The sequence below is a fragment of the Rhea americana genome, unplaced genomic scaffold (assembly GCF_003343005.1).
Source record: "Rhea americana isolate MKP2758 unplaced genomic scaffold, rheAme1 scaffold_10, whole genome shotgun sequence".
Taxonomy (NCBI): Eukaryota; Metazoa; Chordata; class Aves; order Rheiformes; family Rheidae; genus Rhea; species Rhea americana.
Window position 1 is genome coordinate 7,718,922 of NW_028185039.1, and position 20,140 is coordinate 7,739,061.

General features: G+C 37.6%; 1 protein-coding gene across 1 annotated transcript in view; it reads left to right on the top strand.

Moving 5' to 3' along the window:
- The window catches only part of APOLTP (apolipoprotein lipid transfer particle homolog), a 95,873-nt gene continuing 75,733 nt past the window's right edge, over positions 1-20,140 (top strand). The window contains exons 1-9 of the mRNA XM_085300681.1: positions 1-31; positions 1,907-1,957; positions 2,825-2,985; positions 4,517-4,587; positions 7,024-7,189; positions 8,155-8,292; positions 9,188-9,377; positions 10,379-10,506; positions 18,067-18,170. Coding sequence (XP_085156807.1) covers positions 1-31; positions 1,907-1,957; positions 2,825-2,985; positions 4,517-4,587; positions 7,024-7,189; positions 8,155-8,292; positions 9,188-9,377; positions 10,379-10,506; positions 18,067-18,170 — 1,040 coding nt within the window. The remainder of the gene's footprint in view (positions 32-1,906; positions 1,958-2,824; positions 2,986-4,516; positions 4,588-7,023; positions 7,190-8,154; positions 8,293-9,187; positions 9,378-10,378; positions 10,507-18,066; positions 18,171-20,140) is intronic.

Below are 20,140 nucleotides of genomic sequence, written 5' to 3' on the forward strand. Positions count from 1 at the left end.
ATGCCTGGCTGGAGCGGATCCACCTCTGGGGGTAGGTGTGTCCTGCAGCCCCTTAACCTCCCTGCTCTCCCAGTGAAATGCAAGTCATGCTGGAGAACAGACTCTCCCGTGTTAAAGGATGTCTTGAACAATGTCCAGCCTTGACTTGTGATGTTTAAGGGTTTGTTCCTTAGTCTGCTGGTGCTGGAAAAGATTTCCTTCACCAGTAAAGCTTTGTTCCTGTTCTGCTTTGAATAATACTTCTGATATCTTGAATGGCCACATGCAGTAAAAATCTCAGCTAAACAGAAATTTTCCCTGATTGTAACAAATTGATTTAAAAGCCCATAGTGAAGTATGTATATGAAGTATGTGAAATAGGGCATATAAAATGTGTGGTTTTTTTTTGATTAAGAATCCCTAATTAAGCAGGCATCATTTGCCTTTGCATAAAGCAGAACCTTACTTAGTTTAAACGCTGATGAGAATATGCAGGAGTGGGGGAATGAGGGCCTTGATTTCTTTCCTTTTCTTTGATAATCCATGATATTACTACATTTCCATTCCTAATAAGTGTACAATGGCATGTACACTTGCGTATGTGCTGTGTATGGTACAGACGTAGGGAAAGCAATGAGAACAAAGTCTAGTCGCAGTGTACTCAGTAGCAAAACTCTCATGAATTTTTTGGGCCAGGCTTTGGTTTCTACCTGGAACAGCTCATTAAATAGCTAAGGCTAGTGAGTGACAAAGGGAAGAAGAGGATGGTAGAATTGCACTGACCTTTTGTGTGTTCACATGTCTTAACTCTGAACAAAAATGATGTCTAGCTTCTAAATAGTTGTCTTTAGGATGTTTCTGTATAAAGAGAATACCTAAAATCTTACTTTCTCACCCCCAATTTTATGTCCATTTCTACCTATATGGAAGCTATGGAATTACAAGGAAGATTAGTGTTACAAAGTTTTTAGAAAGAGGTTATGAAAATAAATTATGCAGGCTGCTTCCCCTGCCTCTATTTTATGTCCATGTTGTTTATTTCTGTCAGTGAATTAGGACTTCATTACTACAAGATAACTGCCTCCTGAACGTTATGGTGCATTAATCACAACAGATGTATTCACTGCTGGTTTAACCTGTCTGTATTTGTACTCCTAACTTAGATATAATCAGAAAACTTGATTACAGTTATCTTTTTGGTTAGGAGGGATGTGCAATGAATGAAATTTGGAAAACAGTAACATAGAAATTAGGAAGTTTACCTAATTCTATGAGTTTATGGAATTTATTTGGATATTCTGAGAGCCAAGACAGAGTGTATAAAAGACTCATTTTTTGCTTCAACCATTTTGATTTGTCTTTTTGATTTTTTTAAAAAATAAAGTTATTATGCACTAATAATTCTCTTTTATGAAGGAGAGCTTCACGAATGGCAGGTAATATCCTAGTTTTCTCTCTTCTGTGAGCTTTTTGTGTTGTTAGGGCAGAAAATGGAAAAGAAGAGGAAAGAGAAATGATAAATAGATACATGTCTACATAAAAAACCCCACATTTCAGTGCATATTGACTGAAACAGTAACTGTGGGCCTTATCTGTCCTTCACTCCAGAGTGGGCTACAAAGGAGTCCAACTCTGAACGCTGTGATGGGCTCCTTTGRCGGGAACTTGCAACCCCAAGGTTCTTGCTCTTGAAACTGTTTGTAGACGTCACATTAGGGCAAATAGTCTCTCTAGTAATACAGAATAGATAAGAATCATTTGTAACAAATGCAAAGGTGAGTCTTAACACCAAGCTGTTGGATATGATCTCTGTGACTTGCTCTGACATTATAGCCCTCAGGATAACTATACATGCCTCTCTTTAATACTTCATAGTATTTTCATGCAAATTTTCAATGCCCTTCAGTAATCTTACCTGTTGTTGCAGGATCCTTGGAGAGTTTAAGGCATGGAGCTTCCTGTTTTGCAGAGTGTGTAGGTGAGTAAAACAAGATGGTATTCAGGCCTTGTCTGTGATAAAGAGGGAGGGATTTGAAATCCTACTCCTCTTCAGCAAGGATGTTGTGTTATTAGAAGAATGTCTCTTATGTCTGAGCTGGGTTTGACTGTAAAGTGATCTGCTGAGGAGTTCTGCTGAGCTTTGCCTTGCGCAAACTTGTCTCAAGTTCACATTCTGTGAACTCTCATAAACATTAAAGCTAAACAAGCCATTAAACTAATGCAGCACAAAAGCCAACTATGTATGAATGTCTCTCTTCTAGTATGCAGTGTTAGCTCCTTCCACACTGAGACAGGCATGAAGACTTCTCCTTCAATGGGCAGGCACAAAACTTGTAAAGGGAGGAACAGACAGAAGCACTGGGTAGTGGACTGACCTGGAAAGGTTTGGTTAAACTAGCTTGAGGTGCGGTGTGTGACTTAGGCTTCTCTTTTACATTGTCATCAGGTGCCTGAATGTGCAGTTTTCAGTGTAAGAGACTGAGGGTTTAGAGCATTCTGCTTTTGAGGAGATCTCATCCTGACCTCTTAGCTGCCTACTCAGATAGTGTTGCTCAGAGACCCTTTGCTTGCTTAATGTCGTTTCGTCTCTGCATGGTTTCATCATTTGAAAGTTCTTAAGTGTCTCAATGCTGCTATGAGGCAGAGAAAAGGAAGCTTGATATCATGGAAGCCACRGTGGTTATTTTTTCCAGGTGTGCCTTCCCTGAGGCAAGGGAGAATATTTTCGTTGAATTTTCCCTTCTCTGCAGTTCAATGATCCCTATTAAATATAGAAGAAATAGAGAAAAGAAAGCTTTTGTTTTCTAATAGACTACAAAAAATGTTTTTGTTGTATGTTTCCTAGGACACAGTGCATTGCACTTCCCCAAAGGAGCCAGATACAGCTACAGGTATTCAACAGTCACTACCACATTCCTGCAGGGAAGCATTCACAAAAGCAGTGGTGTATCTCTGGAGAGCACAGTGACCATTGTGGCTTTGGGGAGGTGCCAAATGGTTTTGAAAGTGAGTATTGTCATAACATTTGAGCAACGGGAATGAGCTGACCTGGAGTTGTGTCTTTCTTTAGGATATTTAAAATACTTCCTTTTCTTATATTTAAAAGACAGTTAAATTCTGGGACTCATTCTTATAGTTGCAGAATTGCTTGGATGCTACACAGCTTCAAATTAAGTGTAAGTATTAGCCTATTTTAAAGGACAGATAAATCATTTCTTTTCCTAAATGGAACAGCTGTTCCAGTGTTCTGTCATGTGTAGAGCAGAACTGGAGATGAAGCTAATCCCTTCAAAAGGATTTTGATTTATTTTTAAGCATTTTCGTATCTGTAGCAGTAAATTAAAAATAGCAAAGCTTTTAAAGAGAACTTGAGTGACTTCTGGGAGCTGTTGGATTGATGCCATACCTAGCATAGTATAAAATTCAGTTTTGTAGTGCTTCATTTTTGATGGGATATCTCTGTCCCATTGACAGAGCAAGAGGCCAATTTTGAATTACAGACCATTTTTGGGGGTGAGCCCTGCTGTGGGTTGGATTGAGCACCTAGCAGGTGGAGCATGAAAAATAAACTCTTATCCGCCATAGCTTTTCTTCAGGTTAACAGAGGGACTCATTAATGGGTTCTGTGCAGCAGAGATGTGAAGGGTGTGTATACATGTATTCACATATATACAAGGCCAACAAAAAATAGAATGGTTACTTGTGTAACACAGCCGTATAGCTAGAATTGACTGGCTAGTGGTCCCATGATTTTACATGAAAGGCGAGAGTTTGGATAAACCATCTTCAGACTTAATCACGCCCTCTGCTACCTTGCAGTGTTGGTGGCCAGACTCCCCATTTTCTAGCTCTTTAATTTAAGTTTAGGCCACCTAAAATTGACAAAAGAATATGCAGTTGGATGCTTGTCTTTATTAAACACACACACACACACACACACACACACACACACACGCACATATAAGGAGAAAAATGAACAGCAGTTGCAGTCTGTATTGCAGGAGGCAGTCACCATTCTTGCTCTTTAATTTGAGAACATTTCTTCTTGAGCACAGCCAGCTAAATTACAAGTACCTTAGGAAATTCTGTAATAAACTCAAACATACATTTTCTCCTCTGAATTCAGTAAGACTAAGCTATGAAATGTCTACTGAGCACTGGGCGTTTGTACCAGTGTTAATCTCAAAATTCTACCAACATGGTAGTGCGTGTGCTTTTCCACTTCTATAGAAGGGACCTTTCTTCAGCCAGAACACTTACTTTCTTACTTTTCCCCAGAGCAGATAATGTTGGCTTGAAAATGAAAGGGATATAGAATGCATTTAATAATTCTTCATAGAAGAAATTATGTAGAAATAGTCTCAGATGTGTATCCTGGGCCTTTGGTGGCTGGATGTGACTTGGGCCTTTGGGGCTGTGTTGATTGCAACGCTAAGGCTTTTTTCATAGTCCGTTCTTCTAGTTACATGTACTTCTGTGACAGTTTACAAGTTCCTCTTGAGAGTGATATTTGTTGCTCTATAATCTTCGTTTCTAGATGCAAGATGTACAAATCAAGAAAACTCTTGCTTCCAGAGAGGAATCCTTGAAGAAAATGGACAGTTTAAGGTAGAAAAACTTCTAATCTGACTTAGTTCTTGGATTTTTTGAAGCTATATGGTTTAGCAGCACTTCAGGACCATTTACTGTATGTTTTTTACTCTGTTTAGTTTTCAGTTGTTTGTTGAAAAAGGATCAAGGAGCACCATGAACAAAATGAGGACTTTTGGTCAGATTATTTTTGAATATAGTTTTCATCCCTTTTATATGTGAAAACATTCAGAGAATAGACAATTAAAATGATTTTTTGTTACAAATTCTCAGGTATCTAGCTGGCTAACTGTGTATATGGATAGCTTATGAGTTATCTGAGTTGCCATTGTTACTTATATGGACTCCTGGATTTTGAAAGTCCATTTCAAAAGGTTTTGTTTTGAGGGAGACTTTATTCCTCTGAATGCAAAAGGCTCTTTTTTCTTCCAAGACATTTAAGTTGCATTTATTTTTCTAATGCCAACTTCACCCTTTTATGTTCTTGTTTTTTTTTTTTTTATGAGTTCATTCATAACAGCCAGTGTGTAGCCTTCTGACTTGCAAAGGTATAAACACTTGTGAAGATGCTTATACGGAAAGGTCTCTTCAAACTGTGGAGGTCTGGTATTTTTCCCAGAGATTTGATGCTTCTTGGGTCATCAAAAAAAGCAGTTCTGTTGTCTGGCTAAGCTGAGCCTGGTAACCTCCCTCTTTGTCCTGCCACTTAGATTCTCAGCCTTTAAACAACAATGAGAACTAAGGTAGTTGACTCAATTCAGAGAGTCAGAAAGGGCAAGTCTGGAGTAAATGCATTGCTTTTTGTATTCATCAAGAAAAGCTTTGTGTTCCACAGTATGAATGGTGCTGTTCAGATCATTTGCTATTACAGACACATCTTCCTCTACAAAGTTTTTTGTAGGATTTTCATAGAAGTAAGGATATTTGTGTCTTGTTTTCTGTAGAAAGGCCATTCAGTGAAGCTTGACTATTGAAAATGATTATTCAGACCAGCAAACCTTATTAGCATTTGCCTCAGCCTATTGTGAATACACTGTGGTCTAGCTTGTCCTGTGAACAGGCATGTAATTTCCACAGATACTAACAGAAGCAAGCACAGTTGCCTAGGAGTACAGAAACCCTTATCTGATGTGCAGTCTCTTCTTCAGCAAGGACTTCATGCAGGTGTTGGTGCATTAAAAATGTTTTTTCTCTTACATTATCTTTATCCCCACATTGATAAGACAAATAGTTAGCTCCACAGTTAATGTGCAGATGACCTGTGTATCTCTCTTTATTGGAACAGATCATTGGGCTATTGTAAAATTCTTTTCCTTCCTTTCAGTGACTTATTTCCCCCTTTTAAAGGAATTCCTTATGATCAAAATACATTACATTAAGAATGAAAATCAGTGTAAAATGTGGTCTCTTGAGAAAATAGAACTCTGTACTTTCAATAGGCAAAATTACTGGGACAAAGAGTAAAGTGATGATGGAGAGTGAGGGATAACATCTAGATGGAGGCCCTGTGTATATACCTAGTAAAGAAGGAAAATATTAGCCACAGATTGATCGGAAAGCAGTTGTTTTTGTGTATACCAAAGCTGAAGAGGAACATTAGAGAAACATGCAACTGAGATATATTTATCAAAGCTTAAGGCACCCTGAATCATAAAAAAGCTTTATTATTAAATGGAGTCACTCTGTTAAAGGCAAAAAATCTAGTTTAATCAAAATCACAGAATCAGTAAGGTTGGAAGGGACCTCCAGAGATCATCTAGTCCAACCTCCCTGCTCAGAAGGGTCACCTACAGCATGTTAGACAGGGTTGCATCCGGGCCGGCCTTGAAGATCTCCAGAGAAGGAGACTCCACCACCTCTCTGGGCAGCCTGTTCAAGTGCTCTGTCACTCTCACAGGGAAGAAATTCCCCCTCACGTTCAGACAGAACTTCCTGTGCTTCAATTTCTTCCCATTGCCTCTCGTCCTATCACGTGGGACAACTGAAAAGAGTTTACCCCAAACCCCTTGACACCCTCCCTTCAGGTACTTGTACACATTGGTAAGATCCCCCCTCAGCTTTCTCTTCCCCAGGCTGAAGAGGCCCAGCTCTTGCAGCCGTTCCTCACAGGGCAGGTGCTGCAGCCCTCTGATCATCTTTGTAGCTGTATGCTGGACTCTCTCCAGTAGCTCCATGTCTCTCTTGTAATATAGTTACTTGTAAAGAGTTTCCCAGGAGTTGGCCTAAGTGGTATAATTATGTAGAAGATGCTGATCACCTTGATGATCTTTTTTAAAAGGATTTTAGAGTCCGGATGAATTAATGAAGAGTAGAGGCTTGTTAAAAAGAACAGATACAGAATAAAACAGATCCATTGTGAGGGAGTAACTCTGATCATAAAAATCTAAGTTTAATGTAGTAAACTGCCTTGAAGCCTTTGTTTGAAGCAAGAAACAATAAACTGTTTTATTGCAGAGAAATACTAGAACAGCATCCTCTTCACTTTTCTTTCTATGATGGGAAAATTCTAAAGCTCTGTCCTGTAAGGAGTGAACAGACTTGGGCGCTGAACATTAAGCGAGGTATTCTTAGTATCCTGCAGACATCACAAGCATCTACTGCTGGTGGAATCACTGAAGAGGTGAGAGTGTTGGTAGGGTCATACTCAGGGGTGGCTGTTAGCCCTTGGTTTATTAAGTCTATTTTAAAGTAACTGAAAATTATTGCCGCTTGGTGACTAGTCAGTAGTCTATGATGGTCTGATTGCATTTTACAGAAAATGTTGTTAATTCACCTGTAATTTGCATTCTTGTTGGGAATTGGAAACCACTGCTTTGTTACTTGGCGGAGAGCTGAGTACTGCAGGGTTTTCTGAGAGATGTTAGAACACTAGAGCTTGAATTTTACCTCTGAAAAGGAACAATAATCATAAAGGGACTGATAGTATAGCCATTGAAGTACCATTTTTTTCATCAATTCCAGGAGGCTTTAAAATCAGACTTCTCAAAGCTCTTGAAACATTCTGTTTTGAAAACTTAAGCTCAAGTTCTGCTATGTTACACTGAAAGAATAGTCCAGAGTATGCCACTGCTGTCCACGTTTGTATGATTGTACCTGAGATATCTCAAGGGCTATGCTTACCCTATTGTGAAGAGCAGTAACCATCGATGTCATGTGCACCTTTATTCTCATGCTACAGCTATATACTAGTTTTTAAATAGATGTTTCTCAATAACACTTGGGACATCCATATGCAATTACATTTTTTTCTGTGTAGAAATGCTTTTCCGAGTTAAGACTTCCCTTGTAACCTAGAAAATAAGAAATGGAAAAGTGTATGTTTGTAAATGATCTGACTCAGAATAACAGAATGAAGTTTAAAAAACAAACAAACAAACCCTGAATCTTACAAAATTTGACCATCTTTTAAATGACAGGCCTTGCCCTGTTTTTTGTGGCAAAGCCAGTTACCTGCAAGGGAGACTTAGTTCTCTGTGCCATTGTTGTTACACCAGAGCAATAATTTTAATTCATTGTGATAGTTCATAATACCTATTTGTGTTGTGTGTATTCCTGTATGATTTAACATTTTATATTTGTTACTAGATGGATATTCTGGGAATATGCCCAACCAAGTATCAGCGAAAAGGGCCTATTCTTGTCAAGACAAGGGACTTAAACCTCTGCTCTCATCGGTATTTTGGTTTTACTTCTGTGCAGTCTGTTGCTCTTCCTCGTATGTCAGTAAGTGTTTAGGAATGATGCTGATTCTTCTACAGGTTCTTCTAGTTTCTTTGAATGATCTAAGTACCAGGTTTGCAATTCCTGTCATGTGCTTCTGCTAGTGGGAACATTCTTGATAATATAAGTGAAAACATTTTAAATAGTCTTACATGCTCAATTACATTTATTGTGTCTGCCCAAACTTGAATCTTTAGCAATGAAATGGTGAATGTTATTGTCCATGTAATGCTTTTTAGTCACTGAACGTCTTTTTTTAATGTGAATTTGCATAATACTTGATGAACTACAGTATAAATGCAACACATTGTTAGGCGCTTGGATTAAACCCTGTCATTTAAATGTATTATGCCTTTAGTGGTAAACTAAAAGTAAAATTAGAGAATAAAAGGAGGGTTAGAGAGATGTGGTTGAGAGAAAAACTCCCATGCAAAGTAAGCATTTTATTTTTAGAAAACTTTGGAAAGATGTAAACTTTTCTAAAAGCAAAACTTAGTTTTCCACTGTTTATGTCAAATACAGTCAATGTTTGTATCTTATGCCATTTTTATTAGGTGAAACTTACTTGTATTATACTAGCTTGTCATCATTTACCAGTGTTTTGTTGTTCTCAGCTTTCTGCTGACCAAAAAGACCTGCTTAACCCTGGTGCTTTGCAGACTGAAATCATTTGAGGCCCTTTAACACTGAAAGTTGGTAACAGTTGCATTTCGGTAAAGGATAGCATAGACTGAAAATAATGAATGTATTAACCTTGATGCTGCAGAGGCTATCAAAGGTCTAGATAGGAGAATTCACTGTGTCACATAACTGTAATCCTCCATGAAATTGGGAAAGCAAGCATTGGGCAGATTGACATGGATGTTAAGGCTTACCCTGAAATATTTGTCCCTCTCAGTCTGAGCAGCAGATCCTGTCTTCTGAACTGGAATGCATTCAGAGCTTTAAGGATGGAATCCTGGCAGAAGCCAAATGTACAGAATCCAACCTTGTTATGCCATTCTCTAAGAAGGGAAGTGGGGCAAAGACAAAAACACAGTCTTCACTGAAACTCTTTCAGGTAGAAGCAGAGACACTGTACAAGAAAGGTAACACAAGGCAAACTAAAATAATCTCCTAGAAAAATCTTGGGACTGTGTCTTGCCTGTGAGAACTCTTTTCGTGCCAGATATTTCCTTTCATGTGTTTAAATATGTTTGTACAGGCTGGGCTACTGACAGTGGCCTTTCTTTGGGAAGTTGAGGCTCTGTAAGCTGAGTCGATCTCCAAAAGTCATAGATTTCCTGAATAGACAGCCTTTTCTCTGTGTCTTTTTACTCACTGAATCTGGCCATCTTATATGCAATTGTCTGTGGACATTTCCTGGTTTGTTAACAAATGGGGCCCAAATAATTTTAAGTCCTAATGGCATTCTAATGAGTATGTCATGTCTGAGAACTGTTTCACTTTTTGCTCCCTCTTCACTCTGTGTCTGCTTAGGAGAAGAAATTTACTAATATTAATGTGAAGCTTGTTTGAGAAAAAGTTTAAAAATTGAGCTCTAAACTTTTAGAAACATTTTATTTATGTATATATGCCTATAAATTCACCTTTTTAAAGGAAAATCCTAATTCTGTAATGCTTTTTGTTACACTGATGTAAGATGACAAGATTCTTCCTCATGAAGAAATTAAGAACCCAACCATTTATTTTTCTTGGCACCTAAATCTCCTATTGAATATTTGGTAGTTTGGGAGTGTGGGACTGGATGAGTAATTAAATTAAATTAGAAAGGGTGATAAACCATTAGAAAGGGTGGTAGGACCATTGCTATAGGCGTATTGATATAAAATGACATTTTCATCATGTGCATCTTTGTTTTGTTTCTCTGACTCTTTCTTCCAGACCACATTTGCTTTTAGGCAGCATTCTCAAATTCAGCCTGACTGCAAGCATATTTATTCATTCATTCCCTGGTTCTACTGATACTAGAGTGATTCTTATATGTAAAAATAAATCCTGAGAGAATAACTTTTCCCTATTATTTGAAGTTAGCCATAGCAAATGGCTAGCAACCAGATATCTAATTTCTGCTTATGTTTCTTTTCAGTGGATTCCGAGGATCTGTATGTGACCAACATGCTATATGAAAGGGAACAAACTGAGAGACAATTCACTGTAGATGAAGTGACTGAATTAGTGCAGAAGCTCTGCTTAGCGCATAGTGTGAGACTGGAGGTAAGCTTTTTCATGCAACCTTAGTTTCCTAATGATGTCCTTTGTGCTCTGAGAGTTCTACACAGATAGGGTAGCTTCCAGCTGGACATGTTTAAAATCACGGTGATGATATTATTGTCATCTCTTCATTATCATTTTGTAATCCATAGCAACAAAGCCTTGAGGGGAGAGATGGGTCCTCACCTGAGATTTAGGAGGTCTAGACTTTCCTTCTGGTATCCTGGAGTCCAATATATAAGCATTGTACAAAAAAGATCCTTTCTCTGGTAATCCTACAGTCTATGATACAGCAAGAGAAAGAGGGAGTAACAGAAGTAAAAAGAATACAGTAACAGAAGGAAGGAGATAAGCTGGTACGTGTTGTAGCCACAAAATTATGGAGATCACTTGTTAATTGACTAGGTGGATCAAAATGTTTAGAAATAATTTGAAAAAATAAATAAAATACTCTCTGACTCACTAGCTGACCAGCTTCTTTCTCTGTACCTTTTTGAGTTACATACCTGCTTTCTGTACATACTACCTTTCTGAAAATATGATCCATATGAATCCATATGATTTAACTGCCTATTTTTACTTTATCTTTAGCTGTAATGTACATAAACCGTACCCTACCTCGTACATATTGTCCATCCTGCTGATTAGATTAGTGATGGTCTCTTTTATTTGGAATATTTTGAAGGAGTAGCTATTTTGTTTGTGTGAGAGAAGTTCAGACACTTTGAGGCAGTAAACTTTATGAATATATAGTTTAATCGTCATAAAACGGTAGGTGCTATTCTCATTTGTGGAGCATGTACTACTTTATTCAGTTATAAATACTTTTCAGATTATAGCATTGGCTGTAACAGGAAGGACAGGGACTATATTTGAGATCTTAAGGTGACAATGTTATAAGCATGTAAGACAATACTAAATCATTCTTAGAGTATAAATGATAATCACTTTTTTGTTGTTAATTATTGAAAACTGTGATGCTACATAACTTCAAAGCATTGATAGATTCGTGGTATGTTGTAATCAATGCAGTAGAATTTATCCCTTCTAAATGAGTTTTTTTTGGAAGTAGAGAAGGCAGACTGGTAAATTATAACAATCCTTACTATCAACTTAATACATAGGTATTAAAAAAATCTTCTTGTATTATTTTCCAAAATATCTGTTAGTTAAAAAGCTTAAAAGCTGAAATATTTTGTGAGATAGAATTTATGCATAATAAGTTCAAATGTCTCCAAGTTCTGTTATTGTGAATCAGGCTGTCAATCTTTATTCCAAGCTATTTGGAATAAAGGAAGGGAAAGCAGAAAGATATGTCTCTTTTGTGCATTATGTAGGTAAAGCTCAAGGTGAATATTTACATTAGTATTTAAAATTGCCATGAACTGCTGGCTATGTGGTTTGCTTAATATTTAAAAAAATCTTCCTTAATCTTGAAATGAAGTTGAAAGAGTCCAAAAAGATATTGTTAAATATAATGTACATCTCTCGTGTCTTATGATCTTTCACTGTTCTTCCTCATGGATTTGTTCTTAGACGTGTCAAAGGGTAATGGCTCCATGTCCTTTCTCTGTTGGTAGTTATATGACAATGTAGCAAAGGCCCAGTTCTAAGAGTCAGAAGGAACTGGTCCTAAGTAACTCTGTATATTCCTTCCATTCCTTCCAGTCATTACTGGGAAGTCAGATAAGGGATTTGTTATATTCTGACTATGTTAAATAGTATCCCCCACTCCCCCATAACAGTGGGATGTGACTTCTGTCTCCAGAGAGGCCCACTGCCTTCCTGTGTGGGAAATTTGTTTTGTAAATTGCTGAGATTAACACAAGTGGCTGCTGTCTGTGCCACTGCCTAAAAGGGAGGAGGTGAATTATTCATCATATGCCTGTCCCAGCACAAGATTCAATAGGTAGTTAGCTGTTTCCATAGTTCCAGGGCGTTCCTTCTGTGTGACAAGACATTTCAAAGAGGATCTGTATTATCCCTCATTCCAACCAATAATGTGTCCTTTGGGTAGGAGCTGTGGGAATGCCCACCGTGTTGCCCGGGAGACAGCTCTGCTATTAGACATTTATAGCTTGTTTGTCCCCTTATTGTCTGGCTCTGAGTGAGGCAAGATTATGTGTTTTATTTGGAACACAAAAATAAGAATAAATGGAAAGGAAAATCCCCAACACAAAATAGTGAACAGTGGAGCAAAGAGGGGTGGAGACTGTGTCATTCCAAAGGAAGCAAAGTTGTTTAGTTTTCTAATGATGTTACGAGACAGGATTGAATTTCAGTGTAGATACAGATTAGCAAGTGGACCATTAAGTGAACAAGCAGCATACTGACAAAGAGTGGTCAAAGTGATGGGAAGTGATCCTCACTTGAGAGAGATTTGAAGGAAGGCTGTCACATAGCTTCTGCTGGGGATTTAATTTACCTTTGGCTGGATGGATTTTGGTAGATTGATACCTCTGGTGAACCTGACTCTGTATTCATTAAGCAGGGGCAGCTTGGGCAAGAGTATGTCACGTTCACTCTGCCCAGCTGTACTGTAATCCAGTCTGACTCAAAAGAGCTGACCTTTAGGACATACTGTATTCTCATTGCTTGTTTTTTGGATAAAACATTCCATGGGCTTGCTAGTCACTGCCAGTTGAGATGTTATGTTTTATATATTTCTAACTTTCTGCTGTAGAGAGCATAACAGATTTTTTCCTGGGTAAGGAGACTGTTCTGATTTTCAAGGTGAATAAAGATAATTGTAGTTACATCAATAATTCTACTTTCTGAAATTAAACTATTCTTTTTTCTATATGACTTTGCCTAATGTGAATTGGAGAATTGAATATTGAGAATGAGCTGCTGAGTCACTTAATTTGATTCATGACCAGCGAAGTTTCATCTTACTGTGCAGCTATTGTGCTTTGAGTATTCCATGCAGCAGAGCTGTTGCTGCTTTCATCAGCAGACTATTCCATAGTATAACAGTTCTTTTTCAAGAAAGATATTGAAAAGCTGAAATGTGACCGCCCATGTTGTCATTCACTGTTACAGTACTTGGGTACTTGTCCGGATAACCTCTGCCCCCTTTGGTTTATGAGATTCTTGCATTGGTGGACTATCAGCGTGTATTTCCTCACCCTTTTTTTAGGGGTTGCCAAATCTGGTAGCCTGATGGAGTTTCAGCAGAGCAGCCTCACCTCTGTCTTCCTAGATCTGGCCAGTAAATAAGCGCACTCACAAGCAGCAGTGGCTTCAACCTGTTCCCCTCTCTGGTTGATCAGGATGAAAGCCTATTAGTGGAAAATGTATATACACACATACACAATATGGATCCCTTCAGTAGCTGGTCTTAGACACTCAGTCTAGCTACTAGCTGGCTCCCAGATGCCAGATCTCCCCAGTTGCTGACATCTGAATGAAAGCCATCTTGAGGCCCACAGCCCACTCTGTTAATACTCAGACCTGCTTGCACACACACACGCGCACACAGTGGATCTCTCCAGGAACTGGTTCTTCTCCTAAATATCCTACAGTAAGTCTTGTACAATCCCCAAGTGCTTTTCCACTGCATCCCATAATGAGTCCTGTATCACTGTATGCAGTAACTCCTCTTGGTCTGTAAAGTGATCCAAAGAGCCTCTCCTGTTGACTTGACTTGGACAGTGTGCTGATTGCTCACCAGAAATAATCCTGGAGGACACAGGTCAAGGTGCTTTGTTTTCTCTGATAAACTTGTTGGGGCTCCTCTGCCTGTCATTATTCTTCTCTGCTCTTTTCTGTTTCTGAAGATGAGCGTTTAATCACATAACCTAATATGTATCACTTAGAGAAATGACTTTAAAATAATCTTTCATTGTAAGTAACCAACTCTGCCTTGTCCCCTATCTTATATTGCTGCTTTTCTCTGAAGTTTCTTATGAATACCTTCTGAAAATGTGACATTCCAAAATGCTGACAGCAATACATATGTGCTCTCATCTGGCAAGCAACAGCAGCACGACCTGATCTAAATCAGGACTGCTGAAGTCCTGGCCTTCCTGCCCCCAACCACATGATTCTGATATCTTCTGCTGTACTGATACTCATGCCATTGGACGATGAACTGAGCCTACTGAAAGCCACCCAAGGGAAAAAATAGTTTGTAGTTTTCTGCTATATAAGTATGGAATAATGATTCTAATTTTGTGATTTGAAGATTTTTATATGCAATGCTTTCCTTTGTCTTTTTCTTCTTGTCTATTACATAAGACCTTTTTGCTGGTGTACTTTCTGTCCTCACTTTTGACATAGCCCCTCTTATCTCAGTATCCAAAATCGAGGCTGAAATAAGGTTAATTGGAAAGGTAAGAACCCAAAATAAGAAAGAACTGTTGAGGAACAGAAGGTAGGAAATTGATGTCATGGGAGGGAGAGAATAACCATAGTTGGTCAAGCAGTAGAGTTCGAGGAATGTATTGCCTCCATCTAGTGCAGACTTGGTCTTCAGGGAAACTGATAGTTCTTTAACATACGTACTGATGAAAAAAAGAAATCGGACAGCTGAAAACTGTTAGTATGTTAGTAAACTGTTTACTGTTAGTAAACTGCAGTTAGCATGGAGGGGAATTATGTAATTTCAAAGAGTTGTATTAAATTCATTGGATAGGAGGCCTTGTACACTCTTTGAGAATGTACATTAGTAATCAAATGTAAATGTGTTCATTAAACACATTTTCAAAGCAACTTCCCTTGTGATTATATGAGCTCATACTTAGCAGCAAGTAACGTGTCAAGCTTTCAAAGGGTAAGTGCTTATATATATATTATAAATAGAAACACTTATTAGGAAATATTTTACTACTTTTTTCCATAGTTACAATAAAACTACAGATAAAAGGAAGAACAAGCTTCTATCTAGAATAAAAGTCATGCTTTTTTATGTTTTATTCAGGGAATAAATGGTAATCAGAATGGAAGCCAAGTTTGCATATCGTTTGTCACTTTCAAAATACAAATAAAGGAGTTTGCAATGAGGTTATTGTTTAACTGACAGCCTGACTTCAATGCAACTTACCTTAAAAGTAAAAATAGCCCACTACACCAGGCAGTTCGTTTGAAAGTTTTATTATTACTGTGAAATAAAAACAGCTGTTTCCCTGCTAAATTTTATACTGAGCTATTAGACAGGAGTCTAATGTCTAGTGAGCAGTTGTGAAGCACAATGATGCTAATCTACAGGCTAAAATTATATCATTTGGAAATATATCAATCTGGAAATTATATCAAGAACTTTGCTCTGGCGTACAGCTTAGAAGCCACCTCAGCTGGACACAACACATTCTGTACCAGCAGCAGTGACTGCCACGAGAATGTGCACATACTCAGGGCCACTGTGCATTTGTGTCTGCAGAAAGGTACAAAAGGCCTGAGTTTTATAAATGCTTTAGAACTTAATTAAATACAAATCTCTGAATGTTTTGCAGACCATAAAATCTAGTCTGCTTCCTTAGCTCCATGATGGTCAGGGTTTGGATGTTATTTTCAGACCGTAAAGCTAATGCTGGAATACATGTGTATCAAGATAAAATTTAGCTATGAAACTGTAAATGTTATCTGAGTTAAACTCTAGTTACTAGGGCTTCATATGTGAAAATAAATCTTATTCTGATCAAATCAATGTAATATTGCTAAACAAAAGTCCCAGAAGAACAAAACATAAACGATGTTTCTGTTAGATCTAAAAAATGATTCTCTTGGCCTGGCAAACTGAACATAATAAGAAATTACTCCATCTTCTTACTGAAAGACAGCTTCTTTTTAGTGAAAACATCTTGGTGGTCTTAATTGAAAATCAGATGCTAGCACTAGATTATTCYAACTTTTCTTTGTTTATGGAAGCAGCTCTGGGAAGGAAGGTCAAGAAGCCAAATTAGATCTGTTCCCAGGCCTTTGGCACTCTGACTTAGTGGAATTAGAGTTTGTTTGTATGTTTTTTATGTGATGAAAAATGTTTTCTGTAGTAGTCTTGCTTCTAAACCTTTCACATCTGAAGTAAATTATTAATTTAAGTTAATCTGTATGAAGTAGAACATGATTAAAGCATTATAAATGAAATACAGTAGCCTGTATTTAACGTTCTGCTGATTTTTCAGGTAACGGTACCTATCTCTCAACTTCTGGAACTATGAATAAGATCACAGAAGAACATATCTATCTGTTATTTAGCCTTTAAAATACTGTTCCTACCGAAGGCTTCTACTAAATGAAAATAATTTAAGAAAAGAAGGAAACATTTTTCAGCAGAGGACAGATGTAATACAGGGCCTGGTTTGATTCAGGAATAAATTGGCAGGCTTGTACTTCATAAAAGTAGAAAGGCGTCTGTCCTTGATAATGTTCAGTGAACTCATATACTCATTTCCTTAATATGCGCTATGAGCAAGAAAAGACTACATTAAACAAGAGTTTAACTAAATATAATATATTATAAAAATAACTAAAAACCCTAGTAAAATGCAGAATATTTGATTAATTTTATTTCTGGTGTGAGGTTTCAGAGAATTATTGGTGATAATGGAATATACATCTAAAAGTACTTTGAGTCAGAAATTCTTGAAAAATACCAGTTTCAACTGATAGAAAACTGATACTGACATGTAAGTTAAAGATTTTTTTTTTTATTTTTCTTCCTCACTGCGAAGTCTTGTACAGGTTAGCTCCAAATTACACTGCTTTCCAACCATGCACATGCAAATAAATTATTAAAACGGAATTATTCAGGTTAAGTGGAATATTTGAAGTGTTTTTTCTGAATAAAATAACCCTGAATAGTTCTTCAGTCTTGTCTGTTTCACGTGAGAAGAGCAAGGGGCAGCTTGTGAATAAGCATTTCTTTGTGTTGCAGAGTGCGTGGGATAATACACTGCTGGTAAAATAGTAGCTGTATGTAGTAACGCAGCTTAGCCAGGTGGAGCAGCTCTTTTGCTGCTATGGTTTTTAGTAATCTTATGCTAGTTGAAGGACTTCACTGCAGACATTAGAGCAGGTATACTTGGGCTTTTTCTCATTAAAATGGGATATTTTCACACAGTATGACTGCTGTGCAAGCAAAACTTTTAATGTTGGCCATGCCTCAGTTAAATGATGTTGTAAACTCAAGAGTAATGTAAAATTATGCTTGATCTGTGTTCTTTTTGTGCTAAGCTTGTGTCAGCAGTTCTAGTGGTGGATAAGGATCTTGCTGTACAAATGTGGAAGAGGTGAGAGCTTTCTCTTCCAAATTACAACCACAATGTATTGTTCCTTATCATTCGTTTGTATCAAAATGGTGTGTCTTGGGGTCACTGCGCATTGCTGCATGAGGGACTGACAGACAGCCTCAGTGAAAGTTCTTGTCCTTACATGTTTGTTGCCTGAAGAGAAATAAAAGGGGAGGGAAAGATGGTGGTACAGGGAAGAGAGGAGGTTTTACTTTCAGGTTACATTGCAAATCAGTGGCAAAGCTGGTATAACCCAGAGTCCCTTGTTGTTGTTCTCTAAAGCTGGTTTTCTGCACAGCTGTAGTATTACCTTTGTTGTTGTGCTCTTTTATAGACTGCAGACGTTTTCATGACTCTGGTGTTTGAACTTCGACATCTTTCTCTTAAGGCCTTAAAAGCACTGTGGCGAAGATCTTCATTTAAATGCAGAGATAACTGGTAAGGCCCTTTGGCAACTGTAGTTTTTTAAAAAACTATAGGAAATAAATGCTTTGTAAATATTTTATAGAGTAATACTTTGAACATTTGGACATGGGAAAAAACAATGCAAGTGTTCTGGTGTTACTGTATTTTAAGATGGATTTAAAGTTGGAACACTTTAAGATGATGCATTGCACATCTTAAATGTGCAGAAGGATGTGACAGAAGGATGATACTCTCCTATTCTCCCCTTACTGAATTAACGTTGCATGCAAAATTGACTTTTCTGTCTCATGCCTTTTCCCACAGACAGATTTTCTGTTTCTGGAACAATGTTATCAGGAAACTTGAATCATGGCTTAGATGTGAATCAGGGCTGCTGTTCTGAGTATCTACTGCAATTTGTTCTGAAAAAGCCTACCTGAATTGATACCTTTAGTACTAAGGCTGCACCTTTAGCAGTTGGATTGTGTTCTGGTGATGCAACTAAGATGGCCTAAAGCTAGCTGGTTCTGCAAAAAATGGTCCTGTTGACTATCAGTCCCCCTGTACTGCTGTTTCCTGCCAGTCCCTTGCTTGTTGTTCCCACTGCTAGTTTTGTACTGCTACTCATGGTTCCCTCTTCTGCCTTCTGTACTTTGATATTCATGATGGTGCTTGTGAGGCAGAATTCTGAGAGTGAAACTGGAGGAAAATTGATCCTACAATGTGATAGCTGATAGTGTAAAGAGGTGCTCGTTGCCCCACTGTATTTTTACCATGTCTCTTTTAAGAAATCGAGAATGGGATGAATTGAGTTGGCTGATGGATCTAACTGGAATCTAAACCTGCCAAAAGAAAAGAAAAAGAGGGAAGTGGTTCCGATTTGATTATGATAGCATATATTTATTTATGGCAGGGGAAAAGAGAGAAATACCTGCCTGAGAGTATGGAAGTGGTAGAACCGTGTCTTTCAGTAGCAGCCTAAATTTAGATTGCTTTATAGTGATCGTGGAACTGTGATTTTTAAAATTACAGGCCCTGCTTCTCTGCAGACAGGAATAGTCCTGATTCAAGGTTTTGACTCTTTCAGAAATGCCAATTCAGTGTTATTAAGTACAGTAGGTTTTTTTTCTCTCCCCAAAATCACAATCTTGGAAATTGTAAACAAACAGACAAACTTTTTATTTGATTTCAATATAGAATGTCATCAGCTCATTTGAAATTTATTTAATGCCAAGCTTTGTGTTTGTAACAATGTTTTAAATTTTACCTAGCACAAAACCAGCAAATTTTGTTTTGAGTAAAGTTTATTCTCACCTGTTGGCCAATATTCATGTTAATTTTCTTAAGTATTAGAGAAAATCTAAAATAGTCTGCCTCTTTCCATTTTAATTTCAGACTAATTTAACTCAAGACAGAGTAAAGTCTCTTATTCTGCTACAAGTTTTTTTATCCTGTTTAGCTTAACTGCTTCCTAGTTAACATAAATATATTCATCTACCAGTATAGAAGGAAGGTGCAGAAGGTTTACAGAGGGACTCTTAAGGATTGAAATGTGTATTGTTTGTCATGCTAGTGTATCCTTCCCACTTAGGTAAAATCTAAAACAGCACAGGAAGTGAAAATAAGTTAATTGGGTTTTAATACTTTCATTTGTTGTTGACGAAATAAAAAAAAAAACAAAATTAGTAATTTAAGGTATCTTGATCTTTAGAAGCTTGACTTGGGACATCTTTTGGCTTCATTTTCAGAGAAAGGAGTTGAATATTTTTTTGAAAGTCTTGTTCCCCAGATTTCTTGAAATATCAAAATGCTTCATCCCATTGTGTGTTTTTGCATAAGGCTGCTGAACCAAAGGATAATGCTAATTTCTATGGAATCTGGTATTTACTGTTGTGATGGGCTTTTATTTAGTTTGAAAGAAGCCCAACCTCAGTATGTTTTCTGTTTAATTCTTGGGAATACTGCTCATGTTAGATTTAGTGTACTTTTGTTCTTGTGTTACA